The sequence below is a fragment of the Perna viridis genome, chromosome 3, assembly GCF_037379345.1.
Source record: "Perna viridis isolate PV_CMFRI_1.1 ecotype Kerala chromosome 3, ASM3737934v1, whole genome shotgun sequence".
NCBI lineage: Eukaryota > Metazoa > Mollusca > Bivalvia > Mytilida > Mytilidae > Perna > Perna viridis.
The window spans coordinates 14,616,356-14,640,846 of record NC_142447.1 but is presented as its reverse complement, the minus strand read 5'-3'; the positions used below and the strand labels follow the sequence as shown (position 1 = coordinate 14,640,846).

Below are 24,491 nucleotides of genomic sequence, written 5' to 3'. Positions count from 1 at the left end.
AACACCCGGATTGAAAAGTTGGAAACAACCGATAATGTTCAGCCTTGGTACAGCCATTTCCCACAGACATAACTATCATATAGGCTAGATTTACCTACCGACACGATTCTGTAACATGTAGTAATGGCTGAGATAATAAATTGCTTGTCAGACAGTTTGCTACAAAATGTACATTTTGTTACATGTTACAACCATGGAATAAAATAAAAGAAGTTGCATGGTAACAAATATTGTAAATAACTTTGGCATTGCACTTTCCTTCAGAATTGACGAAAAATTACAAGAATTACCAGGAAAACTTTTTTCAAAAGCAATGCAATTTCAAATGCCACGAAAACACATTATTCTCGAAATTTCATATTTATATATTGCTCTCAACTTTGAAAACTTGTATAATATCTTTTAAAACAGTATAATATGATATTTTGTATTGAAGTCTTGATATTCGAAACTTAAAACAATACCATCTGTACAATTTTAAAACTATTTAGGTATTGCTGATATTTTAAATCACGACCTTCTCATCAGTACTGCCATGCCTCTCATCAATACATTTCCAGAACGTATTTCAAAGTTACGAGTTATTGCGTTAGGTCAAGAATAACTGCAACCAAGGCGAATTCATAAAAAGAAGAGACAAAAAAGAGAACCAACACACACACACACACACACACACACACACACACACACACACACACACACAAATCAAAACAAAACAAAAACAACAACATTTACATACAAGAAATAATAAAGTACCGAAATGAACTAAACATGTACACTGAATACTATGGGATAATATGTTTCTTGGGAAGATAAGGTTGCATTTTTGCAACCTTATTCAAGTGTAAATAACTTTTAAACAATTAAACACGGGTCAAACTTGAAAGCCCTTAAAATGTACTTGAACTGAGAGAGCAACACTTAATAGGTAGATCTAGGGTAAAGGACGCAACTCTTACAAATCATTGGAACGTTTGTATTCAGGATTTAACATCAGTGTTATGTAAGCATCACAGTAACTTGGACTGATTTCATTCTGTTGCAAATGAAAGCTTGATAGGCTTTGCTGAAATTGGATATGATACAAACATACCACTGATTTCATGAGTTATGTCTCTTACCCTAGGTCTACCTCCTTAAATAAAGGCAGAAAAATAAGAGGAACAAGACAAACTCTTACCATTGTGTTTCTCAAAGTGTGTTTCATCTTCATTAATATCTCCTTGACTTTTTAGTTTAGGTCAAGGCATTGAATTTTACTGAGAAAAGGCTACAGTAAGTTCGATCTTAAGTTTACTTGAATAGGTGCAATCATATTTATCACTTACTCGAGGATTAAAAAAAAAATAGTTTCAGTTAATAAAACCAGAAATGAAAAAATAAACATTTGATAATTTAATGCATTTTCCCCGATCTAGACAAGGTACATTAGTTAGTAGGTATCATCGATAAAAAAAAACAAAATTAAAAACAAAAACAAATAAAACCAAATATAAAACAAAACAATAAAAAAAACAATAAAAAAAACCGGCGATTAGGCCAACAGTTGTTTTTTATGGCCTTATTTATAGCTAGTTATTAACGACATCAGACCAATATGTCTAGATTGAAGATAAAAAAAAACCATTGATTTTTTAATAAAACATATACGAAAAGATATTTTCTAAAAAAAAAAACATGAAAAGGTAATTTGCTGAACTTCTAATTTTAATTCCAAAAAAAAACTTCATTTAGCCTATCTTTATATTTAATCAGATTGACCACTAAACGTAGACAGAGATATCGAAATGTAAAACCAAATACTTAATCTTATGGCCTTTAACATAACTAAATAGCTGTGATAAAGTCTAGTGTTACTGTTCGGTTTGCAGCTATATCTAGGTCTAGTGTTTGGTTTAGGTCTAAAGCTATAATTAGATCTAATGTTAGGGTTAGTTTTGGGGCAATGATTAGGCCATGTGTTAGGGTGAGGTTTGGAGCTACGATTAGGTCCTGTGTTAGGGTGAGGTTTGGAGCTATGATTAGGTCCTGTGTTAGGGTGAGGTTTGGAGCTATGATTAGGTCCAGTGTTAGGGTAAGTTTTGGAGCTATGATTAGGTCCTGTGTTAGGGTTAGTTTTGGAGCTACGATTAGGTCCAGTGTTAGGGTGAGTTTTGGAGCTACGATTAGGTCCAGTGTTAGGGTGAGGTTTGGAGCTACGATTAGGTCCAGTGTTAGGGTTAGGTTTGGAGCTACGATTAGGTCCAGTGTTAGGGTTAGGTTTGGAGCTATGATTAGGTCCAGTGTTAGGGTTAGGTTTGGAGCTAACATTAGGTCCTGTGTTAGGGTGAGGTTTGGAGCTATGATTAGGTCCAGTGTTAGGGTGAGGTTTGGAGCTACGATTAGGTCCAGTGTTAGGGTTAGGTTTGGAGCAATGATTAGGTCCAGTGTTAGGGTTAGGGTTGGAGCTATGATTAGGTCCAGTGTTAGGGTTAGGGTTGGAGCTATGATTAGGTCCAGTGTTAGGGTTAGGGTTGGAGCTATGATTAGGTCCAGTGTTAGGGTGAGGTTTGGAGCTATGATTAGGTCCAGTGTTAGGGTGAGGTTTGGAGCTATGATTAGGTCCAGTGTTAGGGTGAGGTTTGGAGCTATGATTAGGTCCAGTGTTAGGGTGAGGTTTGGAGCTATGATTAGGTCCTGTGTTAGGGTGAGGTTTGGAGCTATGATTAGGTCCAGTGTTAGGGTGAGGTTTGGAGCTATGATTAGGTCCAGTGTTCGGGTTAGGTTTGGAGCTATGATTAGGTCCAGTGTTAGGGTTAGGGTTGGAGCTATGATTAGGTCCAGTGTTAGGGTGAGGGTTGGAGCTATGATTAGGTCCAGTGTTAGGGTGAGGTTTGGAGCTATGATTAGGTCCAGTGTAAGGGTGAGGTTTGGAGCTATGATTAGGTCCAGTGTTAGGGTGAGGTTTGGAGCTACGATTAGGTCCAGTGTTAGGGTGAGGTTTGGAGCTACGATTAGGTCCAGTGTTAGGGTGAGGTTTGGAGCTACGATTAGGTCCAGTGTTAGGGTGAGGTTTGGAGCTACGATTAGGTCCAGTGTTAGGGTGAGGTTTGGAGCTATGATTAGGTCCTGTGTTATGGTTAGGCTTGGAGCTATGATTAGGTCCAGTGTTAGGGTGAGGTTTGGAGCTATGATTAGGTCCAGTGTTAGGGTTAGGTTTGGAGCTATGATTAGGTCCTGTATTAGGGTGAGGTTTGCAGTTATGATTTGGTCCAGTGTTAGGTTTAGGTCTAAAGCAATGATAAGATATACTGTTAAAACTAGAGTTAGAACTGTGAATAGGTCTAGTGTTATGGTTAGGCTTGGAGCTATGATTAGGTCCTGTGTTAGGGTGAGGTTTGGAGCTATGATTAGGTCCAGTGTTAGGGTGCGGTTTAGAACTATGATTAGGTCCAGTGTTAGGTTTAGGTCTAAAGCTATGATAAGATATACTGTTAGAACTAGAGTTAGAACTGTGAATAGGTCTAGTGTTATGGTTAGGCTTGGAGCTATGATTAAGTCTAGTGTAAGGTTTAGATTACGAGGTATGGTTAGGACTAGTGGATAGGCTTAGTCTATGTTAAGGTCTAGAGTTAGGGTTAGCTTGACTTGAATTTTTATGAGCAACTCGGCGGGTGTTTCTCGAAAAACAGAGGACGCTTACCCTACCGGTGCACCTGGTCCATGCGCCCCGTGCAGGTCCGGGTGTTAAAAGAATAGGCCTGCAGCAGCGCTAAGCTTGTCGTAAAAGGCGACTAAATAGTGCTCAGAACTCTAGCCGGGCGCTCTGCCCATAGAGCAACTGGGATGTGTGCCCCAGGTGGTTGAATGGGGTACCCCTGGCGTGTTACATGCTGGGGTTGTCAGGCTATAATACGGAAAACCTGACCGCAAACCAAAGGTGCTCCGTGTTGGGAAAGATGCCACGTTCCTCGCATGTTAAAAAGACCTACTATGGTATTCTCCCGGAGTAGGAACCATAGGGCTCCGTCACAGGAGGCTAAATTGCCCGATCCTACCCATCTCTCCCTATTTCCAGTGGCAATCAAAATTTGTCGACCCCATTGTCCTTGTGTCCCATCCCTTTTTTCATTTCATCATCATTTCATGTTAATTTTATCATCACTTCATGTTCATCGTCTGAATATAGCTGAAATATTGCTGCTCGGGCGTTAAACCCCAACAAATAAACAAACAAACAAACAAACCTGGTCCATGCCCCCAGTTTTTAGTGGTGTCCAAGTTGCTCATTTACTTTTGTTACTTTGTATGTATGGTTTTAGTTACTTTCTATTCTTTGTTGTGTATGTCTGTTTTTCATGTCTGGTCTTTGTCCCTGTATTACATTCCTTTGATTACCGCTATAACCTTGGTTCCCTTGATTACTCTTTGATCTTTTTTGACTCCAGTATATTCAACACATCTAGAAAACAACTGAAAAGCTACCAAATTTTATCCTGAGGCATCTGTGACGTAAATATTTTTTGACTTTTTTTTCATTTTCAAAGGGATTAAGGAAAAATTGTCAATAGTGTGTTTTAAACAATTTGAAAGAAAATAATTCAAATAATAAAAAAGCCATGGAGAGATAAAGTCTGAAAAATATTTCAAGGAAAAAACTTATCAGTTTCTGTATATACTATTATCGGAAATCATTCTGAAAATAGTTCACTACTTATTTGGTATAAGCGATAAGATTTAAATACGAAAGGTAAGTTGCGCGGACTTAAACCATCTTACAATTGAACCCTCAAACAAGGTGAAGATGTTGGTTTAGGATCATTTTTGAACTCCCTTCTTCAAGAAAGCGCCACATAATTTTAAAGATGCTGTCATATCCAATTCCCATCATGCCGATCATAAAGTGTTTCGAACATCTATTTAGATCAATATTAATTATTGGAATAATAAATATGTGAACGATAGCCGCGTTTAAAAGATGAAAAAGGAACTAAATGCAAATGAAATATGAATAAAACGTAAAAACAAATTGATAAATGTGAGTCAAAGTTTTTGGCATTATGGCCTTCGTCAGGGGCTAAAAGTATTGAACGTGGCTATTGTTCACAAACTCATTATTTTTATATACAACATAGATTATTTTTAATTTTGATAATTCAATGATTTATTTTAGTGATCCTGCATGGCCATGTTCTTCAAATGAATAATCCGTTAACCAATGCTCGACTACTACAATATTATCGAGGCGGTAATGGAAAAGGGATCCCCTCCCAGAATTTTAAATTGTTGAAATTATTTTTTATAATCAGCTTTACTTAAATCGAAGTTCGTTAGAATTTGGAAGACCACTACTTTTTCTAAATATTCTGAATATCTGTTTTTAAAAATGTTAATTTATTGTTGACTATCAATCAAAATCGAGTCACTAATTTTATATGAATCCATGTATATTCCTCAACTGCAAATGTTTTTGTTAAGCCCATAAATTCTTAAAGGATTTACAATTTTCATCGCATATTTGTTAAAGATTTGTGTTCTCTTTATTATCACTGAATGAGTGTGCCAGAAAAGTGCAGGACTGTGCCACTATCCGCACTATCAACAGGAATACTGCGGCGCACCATTTGACATTTTTGAAAATTACACTAACAGTGCCAGATGTCTGCCAATTGCATCCTTATTGGTACTTCTGCCTTGACTATCAGAAACAAAATATAAGTAGCATAAAGGCCTAATCGAAATCATTGTAAATTTGTTGCGCAAGTTGCGCAAAATTTGAATGTGATAAGTTATTTCTGACAAGGAGATTGTGTTGATGCATCCCCAAAGAAAATAATATACAATTAGGATTCAAATCATGACGTTAATACTGCACGAGTGGAGAATTTAATGGCTTTTTCAGGGAGTCGCTCTCGCCGTTACCATTAAAACATTAAATTGTAATATAATTGATACTATGTTGTATATAGTCAACTAAATAAAGCTTACTTGGTAAGATATTTCCAAGACACGAATAGCATCCCTTATTTATTTTACCTAAATTTGTAAATGCAAGCAACAACTTTAACAACTCTGCATTCTCTAAGTATTCAACATATGATACGGGGCTTCATTGTATACAGGTATATCGCGCTTTCCAGACTAGTCACATTTTTTGAAAGACTCAAGCCTTTTGAATTGATTTAATAACACTATTTTTATAATTAATCTTCTATTTCAAACATTTACTAAATCTCATACATAAATTTACACACTGAAAGCTAAACAAACATGTTAATGTAATGTTCAGGATAATATATGTACACCGTTATTTGCGTTCTAAAATAAAACATCTTTACTATAGGTGTTTAGCAATATCAGCCTCTTAAGTTGAAAATTTAAGGCATTTGGCCGATGAACCTCTTTGAAGATGTCACTGCAGTAACATTTTCATTCATCTTTTTTAACAGTTTTATTTGAAGTTTTAGTTTCTTGTTCGTCAGTTTCAAGTTATTGGTTGTGATGCTCTGGTCCTTCAATTGCGCTTTCAGTAATTCTGCCTGCAAATCGAATACATCAGCCTGTGTGTGTTGCTTTGAGTTGTTTTCCTTTGCTGTCAGTTTAGGGTTTGGGATGGTACGTGACGCTGAATTGTCATTTTTTTTATAATCAGGAACTGAAAAGAGATAAATGAAGAGTTCAAACATAGCAATTGCTATAATCCATATACATCTTAATATAAACAAACACGTTTGGAATTCGTAATAGCGGTTAAGCAGCAGCAATGGGCTCACGAAAGACATGTAAAAAAATCTATTTTTATATAAGATATTAAAAAACACCGAGACGGTCATAACATACACGTTTGCGAAATTTAAAACCATTTTTATCAGGTGTCCTTTAAGATAGGACACGAAACACCTTCCTTTTTAGGATGCGTAAGTCCAAAAAACTCCGGAACGGATTTTTATTACCGAAAGGTATACAGACCGAGGAGAAATATGTAAAACTTGAAGGAGATAGACCTAGGATGAGGGACACAACTCTTGAAATCAGTGATATGTTTTTTCATATTCAATATCACCAAAGCCTATCAAGCTTTCATTTAAAACAGAATGAAATCAGTTCAAGTTACTTTGATGCTTACATGAAATTGATGTAAAATGCTGAATACAAACATTCCAATGATTTGTAAGAGTTGTGTCCCATACCCTAGATCTACCTCCTTAAGAAAGAGTATAAAAATACAGAGGGAGAGATTATAACAATCCATGAATTCTTCTGTAGTTATTACGCCATTTTATTAGGCAAATAACCCTGTTTCATAAGACTAATTGTAAGAAGTCTAGCACGGTTCAAAATGTCTGTTACGACCAGTTCAAGCATAGCATTTGATTAGTTATAACTTCATACGCAATTACGACCTGATGTTTTCAGAGATGAAAGTAAAATTGACAATACGCAGTCATAAATTTTGGGCATGAGTTTTCACTAACCACCTATCTCTGAATATATGTCAAGATATGAGGCTATCTTCAATTTTTTTGTAGTGTCCTTTATCTTATGTTTGTTTTTATAAAATCCCCGACGCTAGGATTTTATAGACAATACGTTGTCGTCGTGGTCTTCGAAGCGCCATCTGCGATAAAAACAATCAGACTAAACGAGGTTCCTACTTTTGGATCAGATCAGCTTTATAGTCAGCCTCATTAAAGTAAGGAGTGGGTCAGGGAGTAACGGAGTTCAAATTTGTTCCCATTGCAATGCCGATCCACCGTCTGAAAACCCTCGTTGATGTATTGCATAGCTTAAATACCAAAAGATTTAAACGTATTAAGTCAGTGTTTGTAAGAGTCAGGCAGTTAGTGAAACATGGTATAAAAAACCATCAATTTGAGAGTGCAATTTGACTATTTTTACGATCAGATTCAAGAAAAAAGAAAAGATGTTACATATCATGTTGGTGCATTGAGTACAAATTTTATTGAAATGCACTGTAAAGCAAATTTCAAGGGCAGAAAACTTTGTCAAAAGCCAGATTTTTTCAAACATGTTATCGAAAATATTGTTCTGAACGAATCTAGTGATGCAGAGATCAAATAATGGTCTTTTCATTCAAATAAAGAATGTATCCTGGAATAAAATTATATTCTCAGATTGATAGGATTTTGACGTTTTTTTTCGATTTATCAAATTTTGCAGATTCTTACAAACATTTACATTTATTTTATCATTCACTCTCATTTGTAAGCAGTTTAGTCTACTGCTACTAAAACCAATATTCTATTACACTCTTAATTTCGAAAATAAAGATACTTCAAAAGGGCAATAAAGCGCTTATAAACAAAATCATATGGAAAATTGTTTTTAGCAACGACTTTCATACAATGATCTTAAAAAATCTTACCACTTGTTAGACAACTAGGAGCAGAGATTCTCAAAAAGTCATTCTTTTGACTTAAGGCAAATTGGAAAGCATTTTTGCCACATATCTCTTTCGTCAGTTGAATTGTACAATTAATGGTTGAAACCATTCTCCTGAAATTAATCAGTTAATCAAATGAATCAAATGAAAGTACAAAGGTTAGCGCTATTATTTGAAGAAGATATATTTCATCAAATCTGTTGGCAAATAGACTAAGGCATTTCATTTCTTAGGTAAAAGGAGGGTACAGGTTTTGTTGATAAATGCCATGAGTATCGGCTTTCATCCTGGGGCAGGTATTTCATGCATTACAAGACGAGATCGATCGATCAATTGAACATACTCTGTATTGTACTAGTCCGACACGCTGAGAAGGATTTTCGATATAGTTCCATTAAGAGAAGCATCAACCTGGGGGTAGGCTCAAACCCAATCTATACAAATTGTTCTGAATCAAACTCAACCAGTCATTACTCTATGTCTAATATTGTGTGTAATTGAAGTAGAAGCGGTGACTACAAACTTTAAAGTATTTCGTATGCCTTGGTCGGGAATCGAAACCATATTCTTCAGTATTCGAGGCATAAACTCTACCATGGGATACCTGAGGCGGTTATTCAGGTTCTATCGTAACATTTAGGCTACCTCTTTACACAGATTCAACGCGTAACAAATCTCACAATACTAGAATAGCTCAGGAATAATCTCACCCTTACATGAAACTAAAACAGCAAAATAACCTCAAATCATGTATTCAAAAACTTTGGTGTGTTAAACAATCAGGATTGATAGAAATGGATATATTTTTTAATACCTAGACAAAAGTTCAAAACATAAAAAAATGTGGGTATGTTCAACCTACATTATTTCCATATTTGTAATAAAAAATGAGTTCGATATGTTATAGGAGGTAAAGAATATATTACTATAACAGAGCTAAGAATTGGCATGAAAGGCCTATAATCATCTACTAGTATACTTGGCCTTACATGCATTTTTCTTCTCGAGACTCGGGTAAAGATTGTCCATAAGAATCCATTTTTTGCTCTTTCATACAACTCTGTGCACCAGTAATGTAAGTTCCCGAGTCGAAGCATTCCTCTGCATACTTGATAAAATCTGATACGAGTAGCACACAGAATAAACGTAATTTATTAAATGTAAAGATAAAAATAATTAAATTTAATCTATAAAACTGAATTCATTCATTGGACTAAATGATCAATACAATTTTGTTTATCGATTTTTTTCCATATATACTTATATGAATATTTTATGCATTGTTTTTTGCGATAAATATAAGAAAAATTTTTCTTACTTGTATATTTGAATAAATTACCGCTTCACTTTGTCACAACTATTCATTGCATTTAACTACTAGATAAAAATACAGAGCATCACTCCCAATTTATCTTTTTGCTGTCTATTGATTTATGTTTCAGTTTGTGTTTATGCAGAATCGAGGTTTGTGTTCCCTCTTGAATAGTGCGAATATGTATCGTGGCAAAGGTTTTACACGTTGTAATGTGCAAGTATTGAATGTCGAGTTTAATAAACTGTTGCTCAGTGTATGCTTATAATTGAACAGGGCGGAATTTATATGATATAGCTGCCCTGGTACATTCAGCAGATGGAATAGTTTTGACTTCAGCGTTTTATCATCATCTTGTGAAAATTACGACACATTTAATGAAACTGATTGCTATGACAAATTAAGGAGCCCAAACCATAGTTGTTTGCTTTTATATTCCAGTGATTTAAAATTTTAATAATAAAACTAATGCTTCGTTCTGTATATTGCCTAACATCAAAATGAGCAATGGTTAAAGTTAATTCATCGTCAAGTAAAGTCAATTGATAGCATTGATCTGTTTTGGTACACCATTTGACATCAAAACAAATCCAAATCAGCTGTGTTATTCCTTCTTCTATATACAATTCAAAATATATTTTTGGCCACGAGACCAACATTTTTTATTGAATGATAAGATATGATGACATAGCAATATTAATATACAATGTAAAAGAGAGTATTGAGAACAAAAAAAAGAGTAGAAATGTAGTGAAAAATAATATGGGCTGTGCCCTTACACCCATTCAATGTGTGGGCAGACAATGGTTCGCTATTTAACGGTCCACAGAAAACTATAGAAACTACAGAAAAAATAGTACTCACTAATTTGTTTTTTTTTAATCCGTATAACGCTCATTAATTTTCGAAAATTGATACATTCGAAAATGTTCACATGGCACAAAATTAGCAACCGCGAAAATTAATATATTTACAGTATTTGTTTGTGCGACCAACACACAGTTTGACATGTGTTCTATAAAATGACTTTTGGGAAGATTCAATTTCGCAGTTTCTTTCTTTCTGGTGAAAAAAGCGACAACAAATCGCTTGAGATAATTAGTTAAATTGTAACACTTTATTATAAGTAGAAATCAAAGATAAACAAATTGCTGATTGTTAACTCCAGCCCAAATTTTCCGTCAGGATTTCAAAGTAAAATTGAAATTTAAAACAGAACAAAACAGCGTGCTACGTCTGGTGCTTTTGTAGCTGGAGAACCTCTTATAAAAGAAGTTCTAACAAGTTAGTTTAATTAAAATGAACCAAGGAATACAAAACATTTGACACGTTTTAAGTTTGTGGATCTTCAAAAGTTTGGAATCAAAATTAATCTGATTACAACGTTCTGAGGATGACACATCGAGAGCGACTTGGCGGATCGGAGTTACTGTTCTTTGTTCCACTACTTACTGGACTTGTGCTTCCCGCAATACAATCCTGATAAACCATTGATCACATTTAGGCTTTTGACAATTTCCTTGTCAGTTTCGTCTTGTGATGTTTTACAAGCTTCCAAAACCGGTTTTGAACATTGCTCCAATTGACTTCCTAATCTGGATAACAAAATTGTATTTATTATCATTTTTGCTATATCAGGTTATAAGAAACCTACATGTTTTCGGTAGAAAACGTTGGTTTGCTATCCTAATGGTATGAGAACATTTTGAAATAACATTTTGCACGTGCCACTCATTGCCTTTGCTACACACCTCTTTTAAATATCTATCTTTTACGTTAATGATATGATAATGTTCAATGAATATTTTCCTTTCATTTACTCAAAAGTTAAGTTAAAATCACTTTTATCCTAGATGTAGAAACCTTCACAATGTACAATTTTTTTCCAAAGGACTATACAAATAAAACGATAAATCACATGTCTTGAAGGGGGTACACATAAGCTTCGGAACAGAACTCTTGATATCAGTGATATATTTGTATCAGATCCAATTTTAGCAAAACCTGTCAAGCATTCATTTTAAACAGAATCAATCTCTTATATGGGATTTATGTGGTTTACACAAATATATCAATAACTTATATGTTTGTCCCTTAACCCTAGTCTACCTCCTCCATTCTTCTGAGAAACGTACCGACATAGAGCATTTATTTGTGAGGTCACTGGGAATACTCTAATATCATTAAGACTCATGCCAATAAGATTCTGGAAACATCCCATTAGAGATACTCTGTTACAAGCTGTAAATACCAAATACTATATAATTATTATTTCTTGGATATACACTCTTGAAGTATAGGTCTGTTATTTTGATAACATCGATGATGAGAAGGGTGTTTTTTATTGTTTCAGTGCAAAAAAAAAAGATTACAAAATGAATTGGGGAAAAATTGTTGTTTCGAGGATATGATATACAGATACATAAATATCCAAATCAGAAAAAATAGGGAATGACATTAGGTGCTCAAGAAGGGTTAACATGTTTTTGTCAACGAGCAGTACATGTCACATTTCAGGTGAGAAAGATTCTGTATCAATGAATTTAGTTACAATAATGAAACTCCCCGACAAACTTTTTTAAGGCAGACTTGCAAACAAGCTCCACCTTAAAATGAATCCGGCATGAAATCTAATTCATGATATCTTGTATCATCTGTGAGATGGGTATTGAATTTCGAGGTTACGAATTAGTTTTGTGGGTCAAGAACTTTCCAGTGGTAGGGATATAACGAACATTCAAAATTGATAGAATTCTTGATCTTTTACTTTTTGTAATGTAAATAAAACCTTTAAGTCTACCTTTACTGATTGAACTTCAGAAACCTTTTAATCAGCAAAGATAATGAGGTGTAAGTATGTACACTTGAGAGCAACACTTACCATTTACTTTTTTTAAATATTATTACATGTACTTGTCCGGTTTTTACCATGTCCTGGGAAATCATATACAACGACTTGACAATGGAACGTCAAACTGATTCTCTCCTCTAATAAACAGCACAGTTTTATTTTCCCCTGACACTTGGACTAGATTTACATAGAAACTATTTTTTGCAAGCACGAAGAAACAATTTTTGGCTAACTCTTTTTGTATATAACTAACTGATTGAATATGTGATGAAAAAAAAGAAACAAAATCAAAAACAAACAAAACAAATATAAACAAAAAAAATGACATAAAAAGGACGAGAAAACAAGTATCAGGACGGACACCATTTGTTAACGTCTACTTTTTTGGTTGGTTATAAACCATCAATCTTTTTCAAAGTCGTTTCAAAAGTTAAAATTGCAATTCACACATTTGTTGTTTTTTTTTGTGTTTTTGTCTCAGGATTATTATTTTTGCTTCATATAGTTATTACCAGTTAAGAAGACGTTAACAAAAAACAAGGCAGTAGGTGGCAAATGAAAACTCTTGTTATAAAAATTTCATATCGCTAAAGCATCCTTTATCATAGTTGGATGTTGTTTTTTATTTACTGCAAATTTAAAGATAAAATATATATAGAAAGCATTAAAATTAATTGAAAATAACTAGTTTTGTGCAAAATTTTGTTGGGATTTCTGAGCCTTTGTCCTTTAAAAAAAATGCACTATTGGGCATATACGATATACGTATACGATATAAACATTACATTGGAATAGAAAATTCCATGGGATAAAATTTACGATGTGTCATCCGTATTATATGCATTGCCTGGTTTCTAAATAGACAGTCTTTAAATGCGCTTTATTAAAATGTTATACTTACAATTCTTATTTTATTTGTAGTCAAAAGTAGGGCTTTTCGCGTCTGTAGAAAAACCCTTTTAGGTAATTCATAGTTAAACACATGTTTATTTTTAAAGACGGTCTGCAATTTGAAAGAGCAATCAAAAGAACCAAGATTATATCGGAAATCAAAAGACTGTAATCCAGAGATGAATAACAGACAAGGAAAACGGATACACACAACAACGATCATAAAATAACCAAAATAATACATACAACATAAAAAAGTAAAATAACATCTCGGACTCCACTAAAAACTGAGATCATGGACCAGGTGCATCGGTAGGGCAAGCGTCCTCTGCTTTTCGAGTTGCTCATAAAAAATTCCAGACTAGGGTAGAAGAAAGAGGAGAGGTGGACTATGACAAGAAACCAGTGTTTATTGTGCAGACGGATACATCGTAACTATCATAACAAAACGTTCATTCAACATTTTGTTGATAGGGGCCACCCCAATGTCTTGTTGATGAAAGTACTTTACTGTTATGATCATTGATAAAGATATAGTCCTTGTCAACACTGTGTGATTTGGATTTTGCTTTATATATGCTAAGGGGAAATAATGTTGTGCCCATTTTGTTGAACTGGCATTTGTCATGTCGTGTTTAAAGCAGGTCGAAAGCCGACTCTCGACATGAGATTTTCCCCGTTATTGAAGACAATTAATTGCGATTTTTGTTCAATGATTGGTAGGGTAGTTGTCTATTTGATAAATCCTTTTTCAATTTTTTACTCTGTTTTGTTATTTATTGTAGCCTTTAGTTTCGCTTAGGTCACAAATCGTTGTAATCTTGAAATATCTAATGTTCTTAAAATTATATTTAATTTTAAGGACTGAACGTTATTTTACAATAATAGTTACTCTTTTGTAAACTGTCTTCTTGAAGTGTTTGGTTGTTATTACTAGTATACCATATAGTGAACTCTGCTAAATAGCAATTTGTTATGTTGTAGTTTTGACTCATCACATTAATTTTGCATCATGTTTGTTTTTTTTTTAACCTGGATTCATTATGTTTATAATCGTTTTTTCTGGCGTAGGCTTTATCGTTTTAGTTTCGCTTTGAGTGTCTTTTCTCATAATCTTAAAATCACTCATGATATCAAATATGGTTACAGCATTCAAGGATTGAACATTTCGCTACACTAATATTTTGCAAGTTTGCAAGAATTAAACTTTTGTTTGTTATAATCCATTGTAATAAACCTTACGAAAGAGCAATCAAGGGAACAAAGATTCGAGCGGAAGTTTGATATATGAGAATATATAACGTGCATTTCATCATTGCGAAATATTCTTTTTATGTGTGTCTGTTCTCCATGTCTGTGTTTTTTGTCCCTGAATCACATTCTTTTGATTTCCGCTAGAATTGTGGTGCCCGTAAAGACTCTTTCTATATTTGATGTGCGTGCATTAACATTTTTGCGTTATGAATCTGGGTATATTGCTATATTACAGTACCAGGCTTACCTTGCATAGAAGTACTTGTACCGGTACAAAGTTGACCAAAGTTGTGTTCTGCAGTCAGTACAAGGTCCCAGATATTATCTCTCTCGCATTTTGCTCTTAATGGCAATACGCATGTTCTTAATTCATTATAGGCTCTGAAATACAGCTAACTTTTATTAGAAATATATCACAGGTTTACAAATACAGACCATATAAAACCCCCGAGCACTGACCAATGTAAGTTCAGAAGTCAAAATAGATTGGAATTGTAAGACTTCCAATATGTCTGACATCAGAGGAAATAATTGTATTTTCATTTAAATCATCTTCAAAGTTATTAAGTATGACAGAAATTAAATGGTCAATTTAAAACAAAGGTAAATGTTTGTTTCATGTGATAATTAAAAAAAATTCAAGTCGCTAAGTCGGGATGGCAAAAAAATATTATCGTCATTATTATTATGCAAAATGTCATACTAAATAATTTCAAACATACATTTGATTTATTCCCATTGATGAGTACATGTTTCAAAGAATAAGTGGACTACATGTAGCTTCATTTAGTGCTATAGAGCGGTCGTTTTGTCGCTAAAGCCAATATTCTTGATCGGAACCAGATAACTATTTATCAAACCACAAGTTTGATATACCTACAGCTACATATTTTTATTTTTGATATCAAGTTGCTTTATAGGCCTATATGATGAAATGCATAATTATTCATTCCAATCTGACTGATCTTAGGAGATAATCCAGATTGAAAACCCAACAGTTTCTATTGTATTATAGTGTCATTTACAGAGTTCGTTTCTTCCATACATTCTTTATAGTTTTATGTTTCTAATGTTAAGCCACATGTAACTTTCTGTTAACCTTGTCATTTTAAACAAACTATCAAAAATAAAAATATGAAAGCTTTCCAACCATGAATTACATTTTGCATAATTGTTAGCTGGAGTGCTCTTAAGTAGCAGTGTTTATAAACATCAGACAAAAAATTATTCATACACGTCAAAATTCGAACGAATTCAGTATAATTCCTAATCCAGAAACAATTACAAACTACACAGACTGTGTATGAAATTGGCACTTTTCAAGATCTTAAATTGGTTGATTTTAGTGGGAGATAAAAGTGTGATTTTCTGAGAAGTACAGATCTGTATACAGAAAGAACTATCGTTACATAAAAAGATAGCACATGTAGACTGAAAAAAAAACATGATTTGTTTGGTAGATTTTTCTACACCATAAATCACATCTACAAAAGGCAGTGTCTCAGTTCTGTAAGGATTAGTACTGAAAAACAAGGAGACTTAAGATTATGTTTTTACCTTTAACTATATGTTTATCCAAAAGTATATACGGTTTACTACCTCATCACTCACTATCGACAAACATGCATCATCCTAACTTATTCGCAACACAGACTGATTGACTTTTTGCTTGTTTTACGACCACAAATACTTTAAGCACGAGCACGACAAGACTTAATTTATGAAATAATAGTAATACATTTAAACCAGTAACAAAAATATTAACGAGAATGAACGGTTTTGTGTCTGAAAATAAAGATCCACAGCCAGGTTTACCACTTAAATGCAAACAGATCAGATTCGAGGGCTATCACATTAACCATTTAATAATTAAATAATAGACTCCGAACTATATAGCTTATATGTTCATTAAATGAATTTCGCAGCCACTAATTCAAGTACTTTGGGGATCCCCTCTGACCCATATAGCTTGTACACGAAGACAGCACTTCTGAAATTCTGAAATGTATAAATATATATAAAATATAATATATAATATGAAAATACATAAGATTACAATATTCATAAATACCCGCATAATAGTTGTATATTAGGTGCACCTTCAAGACCAATTTGGAAATATTTAGTTAAACAGGCAGACAAAGCTGGTTTGTCACAGATATCATGTATCACTGAAAAGGAAACAGAAAAAAATTCAAAAATTCTAAAACCACAATCCCTAAACAATCATACAGGGGTTTGTTTTAAACTTTTAGTATAATTGTTGTGATTAAAAACCCTGCCGTGTGTGTTTGTCTTTATTATATTTTATGAGATATATTTGGATTGGCTGTATAGTAACATTGAATTTAAAAGGAAAAGGGGCATTTAGGTCTGTAATTAAATTAAAATACAGCTAAAAATAGAATAAATTAATCAAGTGTGCAAAATGTCATTTGTGTATACAAGGATTTACATCCAATGCATCTAGGAAAACAAAAGTGTTTAAGTTTATATAGCATTGAAGCTGATCCATTATTTTGAAAGTGAATATTGTCTAAGTCAGGTTAGATGAAGACATTTTGCATACTTGTTTCTAAGATATTACCAATCGTAGAGAAAGGGGGAGAGAATGATGTTGTTCTTATTCCCACAGAGACTGACACTAAATGCACTATTGGTAACGCTGACTCTTTATCATTTTGTAAATTGCTAGACCAGTTTTTGAACTCATGGGAGCCTAATCTAGCACTGCTGAGAGTCCAAGACAAAGTAATATCAGACTCCAAATGGTAATTTTTTAAGCTCCTTTTTTAGATGAAAACCTGGTAACATTCAACTTGTTTGTTGGTTGCACAGAAGTATATAGTTATTGACCAATTCGCTATGGAAATTTATATAACTGTTATTTTTGCATTTGATAAAATGACAGGAAAGAAGAATCTCCTTTTTAATACGTTGGCAAGTCCTACACAAAATTTTTTTAGTATGAGTTGACAGAGATGCAACAAGAACTGTATGATCAATAAGAAATAAATACAGATGATTATTCTCGTTATCATAAGAACTTATAGGACAGAACAGAGAATAAGAGACATGGCGTTACTGCTAAAGGCCCGTATGGAGGATAAAGTATTTTAGCCTAGAAGAAACTGTTTTTTTTCTTTAAAATGGCAAACAATCAAAATTTCCATTGGACAGAATAAACGCAATAGAAAAACTTTCTCAAGAATACAGGCATAACGTATAAAGATGTTACAAATATCTAAGCACTTACCTGGTAGTGAGGTATTACTGTCTTTAGCAGTACTCTTATCTTTACATATCATTCCATAGGTAGACTCTATCTTATTTACAATTGACCACGAAAAATCATCTTCACATGTTGCTCTCAGTGGTGCCAAACAAGATTTTACGTTAGAATATTTTCTAAAAAAATCAAAGGTAAGGTTTGCGTGAGTGTGAGTGTTTCTAATTACGATTTCAAAGATTCAGATATTTAGAAATTGATCTCAAGACAAATGCCTCTTTGCGCTGTTCAAAGAATACAAATTTATTATGAGATAATGCATATTTTCTTTTTTTTGTTCCAGAATATAGTATACTCGCTTGACAATTCAGTATTTGGTATCTAAAAAGATCCATTCTGACCAATCTGCATAAAGTTAACGACAAGAAACAATATATCATGTACATACATATACCAATAATAAAAAAAAAACATTTCAAGTTTTGGTATGCTGTACAAGTGTTGCAATATGTAACGGATCGGAAGCGTTAGAACAAAATACTAACGAAGATCAAGATTTCAAATGAATGATGTACAAGACAACGATCCATCCTGAAATCTTACAAATAGGTTGATAAACTATCCCGATATTAATATACACATGCAGCTTGTATTTCAAGTAATCCATCTTGAAACAGATATATCTGGTACTAAATAATTCATACTGTTATAAATATTCACTAATGTAAGTTGTACAGGGGTCAAATTAATTGTGGAAATGAAAAAAAAAAGTAAAACAGGAGCCACATCAAAAAGGAAAAACCTCAGTCAATTTTTATAACTTTCAAGTACGGTTTAACGTGACGTTACAGAATAAGCAAAATTGTCGGCATTACACAATTTTCATTTAAGACATGATTTTTCTCCTCGTCAATAGCTACTTTATTTTTTACGTCCGGCTTCATTTGCCATAAAACAATTTGGGTCTTCCATTCTTCTGATCACGTTTATATTTTATTTGTATTGATTTTGTTTTCGTTTCAAACTGCTACATATTATTGTATTTTAAATATAGCTTTTGCATCATAGTAGTCTTTGGGCATGCAATGATTTATCAACATCATATAAAACCTTAGTTTGCAGCAATAAAGATAGTACTTTGGGTGACTGGTCCTTACTATAATTAGCTAGTATATCGACTGATGTCATTAGACCTGATATTGCCCCTGCATCAGGTCTGATGCAATATGTTTTTTTTTCCTCTTGAAGAGACAATAATAAAAGTCACGAATATTAGGTCAACATTTCTACACACAGCTTGTACAACAGGTTCACAATAGAGAGCATTTATATGACCCAGATGCACTTACCCACATACTTTTTTCCCGCTATGTATAACCGGCCTTCCAATGTGGGGAATTTTTACCAAGCAGGCAGAAACAGCCTGCCTATCACAGACTTCATTATTTACTGGAAAGAAATTCAAAGGCAAATATTATAAATGTTTTGATAATACATAAAATTTTATTGTTGATATTGATATAAGAAAAAAAACTTCTTTTCTGCCAAAACAAATTATGTAATGTACAAATTTGAGCAGTCGTGGCTGAAAACAAAATATTACTGAAGTCTATCCGTAACCACGAGGCCAATAAAAGATGACAGAAACTGATCATTTAGCTTTTGTACTTTTTTTTATGATTTTAACATTTTTAACATTTCATTACAAGTGCAATTTTATCTTCATCTTGAATGCCAATATTCATCTGTTATTATATACTAAATATTACGTCAAAATTTGTCAACCGGCTTGCGGAGTGATATAGGTTGAGGGTTGATACCATATGTGATAATCATAAAGAAAATAATCCAGTAATAACTACAAGACAGAAAAAAAACATAAACGCAACAAAAAACATTAAATAATCAAAACTACACGCATAAGTAATAAAAATTAATGATCATTCCTTACTGCACTAATAATAGGGAGGATGGGCACCGATACGGTAAGCGTCTTATGTTTTTTTTCTAGAAACCTCCGCCCTCACTGAAAAGTATGTAATTGTTTCTTTTTTGAATGGTGAATATGCACTAGAAACCATTTGAAACTTTTATTCAAAAAATCTTATAAACAGGTTATATTGAGTCGGCACTATGACCATTTGATATTCAGAATCTCTTCAAGTTTATATTTTCCCCTCACTAACAATCTATTACAAAATATGCAATTAAAAAAAACTTAAAGATAACATTTACATTTAGGGCTCGACCGTCTATCTTAGATTGTTTTTTTTTACCTAAATGAGCTTATATATTGGGTTTTGGAGTTTCAGGGAATATGATCATGGTCAATTACGACCATAGCAAAATTAGAAACTTTAGAGTCATGAAGCATAGACCAAACAGATGCAGAGGAGTCACAAAAGTAGAATATTATAGAATACCCAAAAGAAACAGTGCACTTAACCCAACCAAGACGCAAACACAACTAGGAACATGATCAACATGGATCATTTGAAATTACCACCATTTGATAATACCCACAGTGTTTGTATCATTGTAAGTTAATAGGAAAACAAATATAATGTGATAAAGCAAAAGAGATAAAAGAAATCTAAATTGAAAAAAAAAAAAACTCAATTAAGGAGGTAGACCTATGGTAAGGAACACAACTCTTCGAATCATTGGAACATTTGTATTCAGCATTTTACATTAATCTCATGTAAGCATTCAAGTTAAGTGCATTGATTTTATTCTGTTTCAAATGAAAGCTCGATAGGCTTTGGTGAAATTGAAAATAATACAAACATATCACTGATTTCAAGAATTACGTCCCTTACTCTAGGTCTACCCCCTTAATATAGCAAAAGGATGTGCTAAGAAAGTATCAAATTCAGCCGGATGTTACAAATAAAATTTAAAATTGAATAATTCACTTGTTGAATGTTGGGCTTCATCTTAACAAATTTTCATTAACGGTATTATTGGTGTTGCACTAAAATTGAAGATGAAAGTAATACAAAATTAGAAAACAGTTTTAATCAAACCTATATTATATGACATATTTCATGAGACATTTTTATATAGAAATATAGAGCATACTTGTCGAACTATTTTACATTTATAAACAAAAATGTCCTTTGTACCATTACAACCTTGCGCTCTACATTAAGGTTAACCAACTGTAATAAGACTCTCATTAAACAAATGCAGACATTATAATGATTTAATTATGACTCAAACGTTGGGTTTCCATAAAATAGGGATTCCGATTTTAATTAAGCTTCAAAATATGCAAATACGGAATTCAGAAACGAAGTCAATTTCGACCGTATTTAAATATTAATCTGGTTATACGATTTCTTTTTAAGATAATGTATTTTCAAATGATTCCTGCTTAACCGATCAATTTTATCATTATTCGATTCAAAATAGACTTTTTATGCCTGTTTGATAAATCACCATGGTTTTAGGTCTCACAAGAAAAAAAATAACGTAGTACAGCATTTTAATTTATATTCATGTCAACGCTTTTATTGTTGAGTTATTTAGCAATTGCTATATATTTTACATTGACTGAGATACTACTACCAATCATAACCGTATTAACAAGTAGGCGTCCTTAACATAATTCAAGTCAAACATTGAATTTTGATATTGTCCTTGGCTTTTTAGGTTGGTTAATTGTGACAGAAAAGTATCACAGGTGAGCATTATATTAACATACTTATGAATATACCACTTATAATATCTAAGACATGCTTATTGACAGTATAATGATTCAATTATTTGCAGTTTGAAAGGTATTTAGAGACAAGTGTTTTCCTTAAATCGACGTATTCAATTGTTCGTATTAAGTATCAGTCTAAGAACAATGCAAGGGTGGTTTTAAGGTCAAAATATCACATATTTTCAATTTTTACATGTTGTGCAGAATTTTTTTTAGAGTACTGAATTTCAAAATTGGTTTCAAATAGCTAGGCTTCCATAAATAGAGCCAGAAAACAAATAGAATATTAAAAAAAAAAACGAAACTTAATTAGTCAACGTACTATGCAATTCCTTTTACCTAAAATTTATTTTAATTGAAGGCTTCATATGAACAATCAACGTCAATTCTATCAATTAAATGCTTCAAACTACCTTGCCTAAAATTGATGTTGTGACCATTTCGAATTATTTACTCAATTTTAATTCTGTATGATTCTTACTTGACCAACTTCTTCAAAGCAAAACTACAATAGATTGTCTCAAATATCTGACTTGATTGAATATAATAAACTTAAATATTCCTCTGTTTAGCTAATTTTGATCACTTTCAAGAAAATTCAGGAGCCCCAAACAATTCCTCACTTATAAGCAGATGACGTTTACCCTACGGATGCACCTGGTCCAAGCTCCCAGTTTTTAGTGAAGTCCGAGTTGCTCATTTGCTTTTGTTGCTTTGTGTGTATGGGTTTAGTTACTTTATGTTCTTTGTCATGTATGTCTGTTTCCCATGTCTGGTCTTTGTCCCTGGATTACATACTTTTGATTACCGCTATAACCTTGGTTTCCTTGATTACTCGTTGATTACCGGTATAACCTTAGTTCCCTTGATTACTCTTATAGTGTAGTTCTACACTGGTCAAGAATGATGTGCACGCTTATCGATTTGAGAAGATTATGTTAATGATTATTAATCCTTGATATTGATTAAGCAGGTATATGTTTTGGTTGGAACAATTCTTAAAATTATTTCTTAGATAAAAAAACTTTTATTTACACGCAAATTGATGATATCATTCAAGTGACGGCTGCCTTTTCAGTGATAAGTGCAATATGTACCACAATCAATTAGAGAAAATTTTCGTACTAGCTGGTATCGCAGTTAAGACTATTTCAGGGACAAGATTATAAAATAGATACAAATGAACTTGTAATCAATAGATCAGATGAAAAGAAATAATTTTAACATGCTGAAGTAAAGCAGAAACTTGAATTGATTACAAGTATAGATATGATAATAGGATAATTACGAGTGCCAAAATATCGCCTAGATTTATCAAGTGTACAGAATTTTACGCACGATCGAGTTACATCGTAATGTGTTCTTGGCAGGAGTGATCATATTTTATCTATTTATTGTATATAGATTGCCTTTCAGTCTCGATTGCATTACAAATTTTCTCAATGCAAAATAGTTAAATTTTAGATTTCAACCGACGGGTTTTAGATAGTGGGTTAAATTCAAAATTTAACTATCGAAAGTGGAGAAATCTTGTAATCTCCGAGAAGTATGGAGGAGAATTTGAAATTACCGAATTTATTTTACAGTGTGAATAATTGATTTTTTTACCCAGGAAACATTCGAAAAAATTACGTATATCTATGTGATAATACCAAATTTGCATTATCATTCATAGGAAAACATAGGAAATGGTTATGTTACTGCTCAAACACTCTCTTGTAATTTTCACTATTACATTGTTAAGCTTATCGATAGCTTAAGTTAGTAATACTTGTAGGAAGATGGAATTAAGACCACAAAAATGTAGATATATAAAATATAATACGAAATGTCAGTAGAAAAATTAAATTAATGCAACTTTCTATAGAATGATGTCATTCACCTTGATTGGTCTGCATTACGTGATTCAAATAATCCAAAATAACATTTAAATTAAGGTTTTAACCTTAAATTTGAACTGGGATCAATTAGAAATCAATTATACGGATTGCTTTTTTCACCATTTTTTGTTTGAATAACCAATTTTGTTACAATGCATGCTTGTTCAGAAAGCGCTCCGCGGTTCATGAAGCATTACTCCCCTAAAATTAGTTAAATCTCAAAATAAAACAAAATCCTTAAAAATAGTCAATTACAAAAAGTGTTGAAATTTGTTGTTACGACAAAAAGTAATAAAACGTAATTATTGTCATATTATGAGGCCAGTTTTTAGTATAAAAACAGATTCTAATTCTCGTTTTATATGAAGTTCTTTGATCGAGATTACATAACTGAAAATAAGAAACATTTAACTGTTAAAGGGATTTAATAAAGATGAAGCATACAAAAAAAAAGTTAAAATGCGATTAATGTTTTTAATAATACTTCAAATAATTAAGCGATTCAACAGTCAAAATTCAGGTTGGAGAGAATAATTGAAAAAAAAACTTGTTCTCGAATGCAGTATAGCATATCGCAAATATTACAGATATTCACCTGGTTGTGAAGTAGTACTTTCAAAAGCACCAGTTTGAACAACACAAATCATTCCATAGGAAGATTCTACTTGAGTTATACCTTTCCATGTCACATCGTCCTTACATGTACCTCTTAATGGTGACAGACAAGCTTGAAAGTCAGAATATAATCTGAAAAAGGTCAAAGGGGTAAATTTGCTTATTACTGGTTTCTGGTCTTCTCATCAAGAAGACCTATCCAAGAGTTTGAATGTACCAATATACAAAGGTTGAAAGTTTTTACATAAGAATGATAATTGCAATTCCAGATAAATGTCTCTATATATTGTTAAAATCATTCATTTTTGTGTTATGGGTTTTATGAGTTCTAACATATATATAACACTTTTGACAAACTTGAAAAAAG

At 32.9% G+C, this 24,491-nt stretch overlaps 1 protein-coding gene across 6 annotated transcripts in view; it reads right to left on the bottom strand.

The window, feature by feature from the left end:
• Positions 1-6,158: 6,158 nt before the first annotated feature.
• Positions 6,159-24,491, bottom strand: part of LOC148621128 (uncharacterized) — a 39,928-nt gene continuing 21,595 nt past the window's right edge. For 4 of the 6 annotated variants that reach the window (XM_088575183.1, XM_088575182.1, XM_088575181.1 and 1 more), the window contains 10 exons: positions 24,105-24,256; positions 19,270-19,369; positions 17,948-18,099; positions 16,763-16,862; positions 14,939-15,072; positions 11,831-11,936; positions 11,148-11,290; positions 9,373-9,502; positions 8,366-8,496; positions 6,159-6,634 (listed from right to left, as the gene is read on the bottom strand). In XM_088575183.1, the coding sequence (XP_088431309.1) occupies positions 6,357-6,634; positions 8,366-8,496; positions 9,373-9,502; positions 11,148-11,290; positions 11,831-11,936; positions 14,939-15,072; positions 16,763-16,862; positions 17,948-18,099; positions 19,270-19,369; positions 24,105-24,256 (1,426 nt within the window). In that variant the 3' untranslated portion in view covers positions 6,159-6,356. The remainder of the gene's footprint in view (positions 6,635-8,365; positions 8,497-9,372; positions 9,503-11,147; positions 11,291-11,830; positions 11,937-14,938; positions 15,073-16,762; positions 16,863-17,947; positions 18,100-19,269; positions 19,370-24,104; positions 24,257-24,491) is intronic. The other 2 variants (XM_088575186.1, XM_088575184.1) reach the window with 1 other exon arrangement.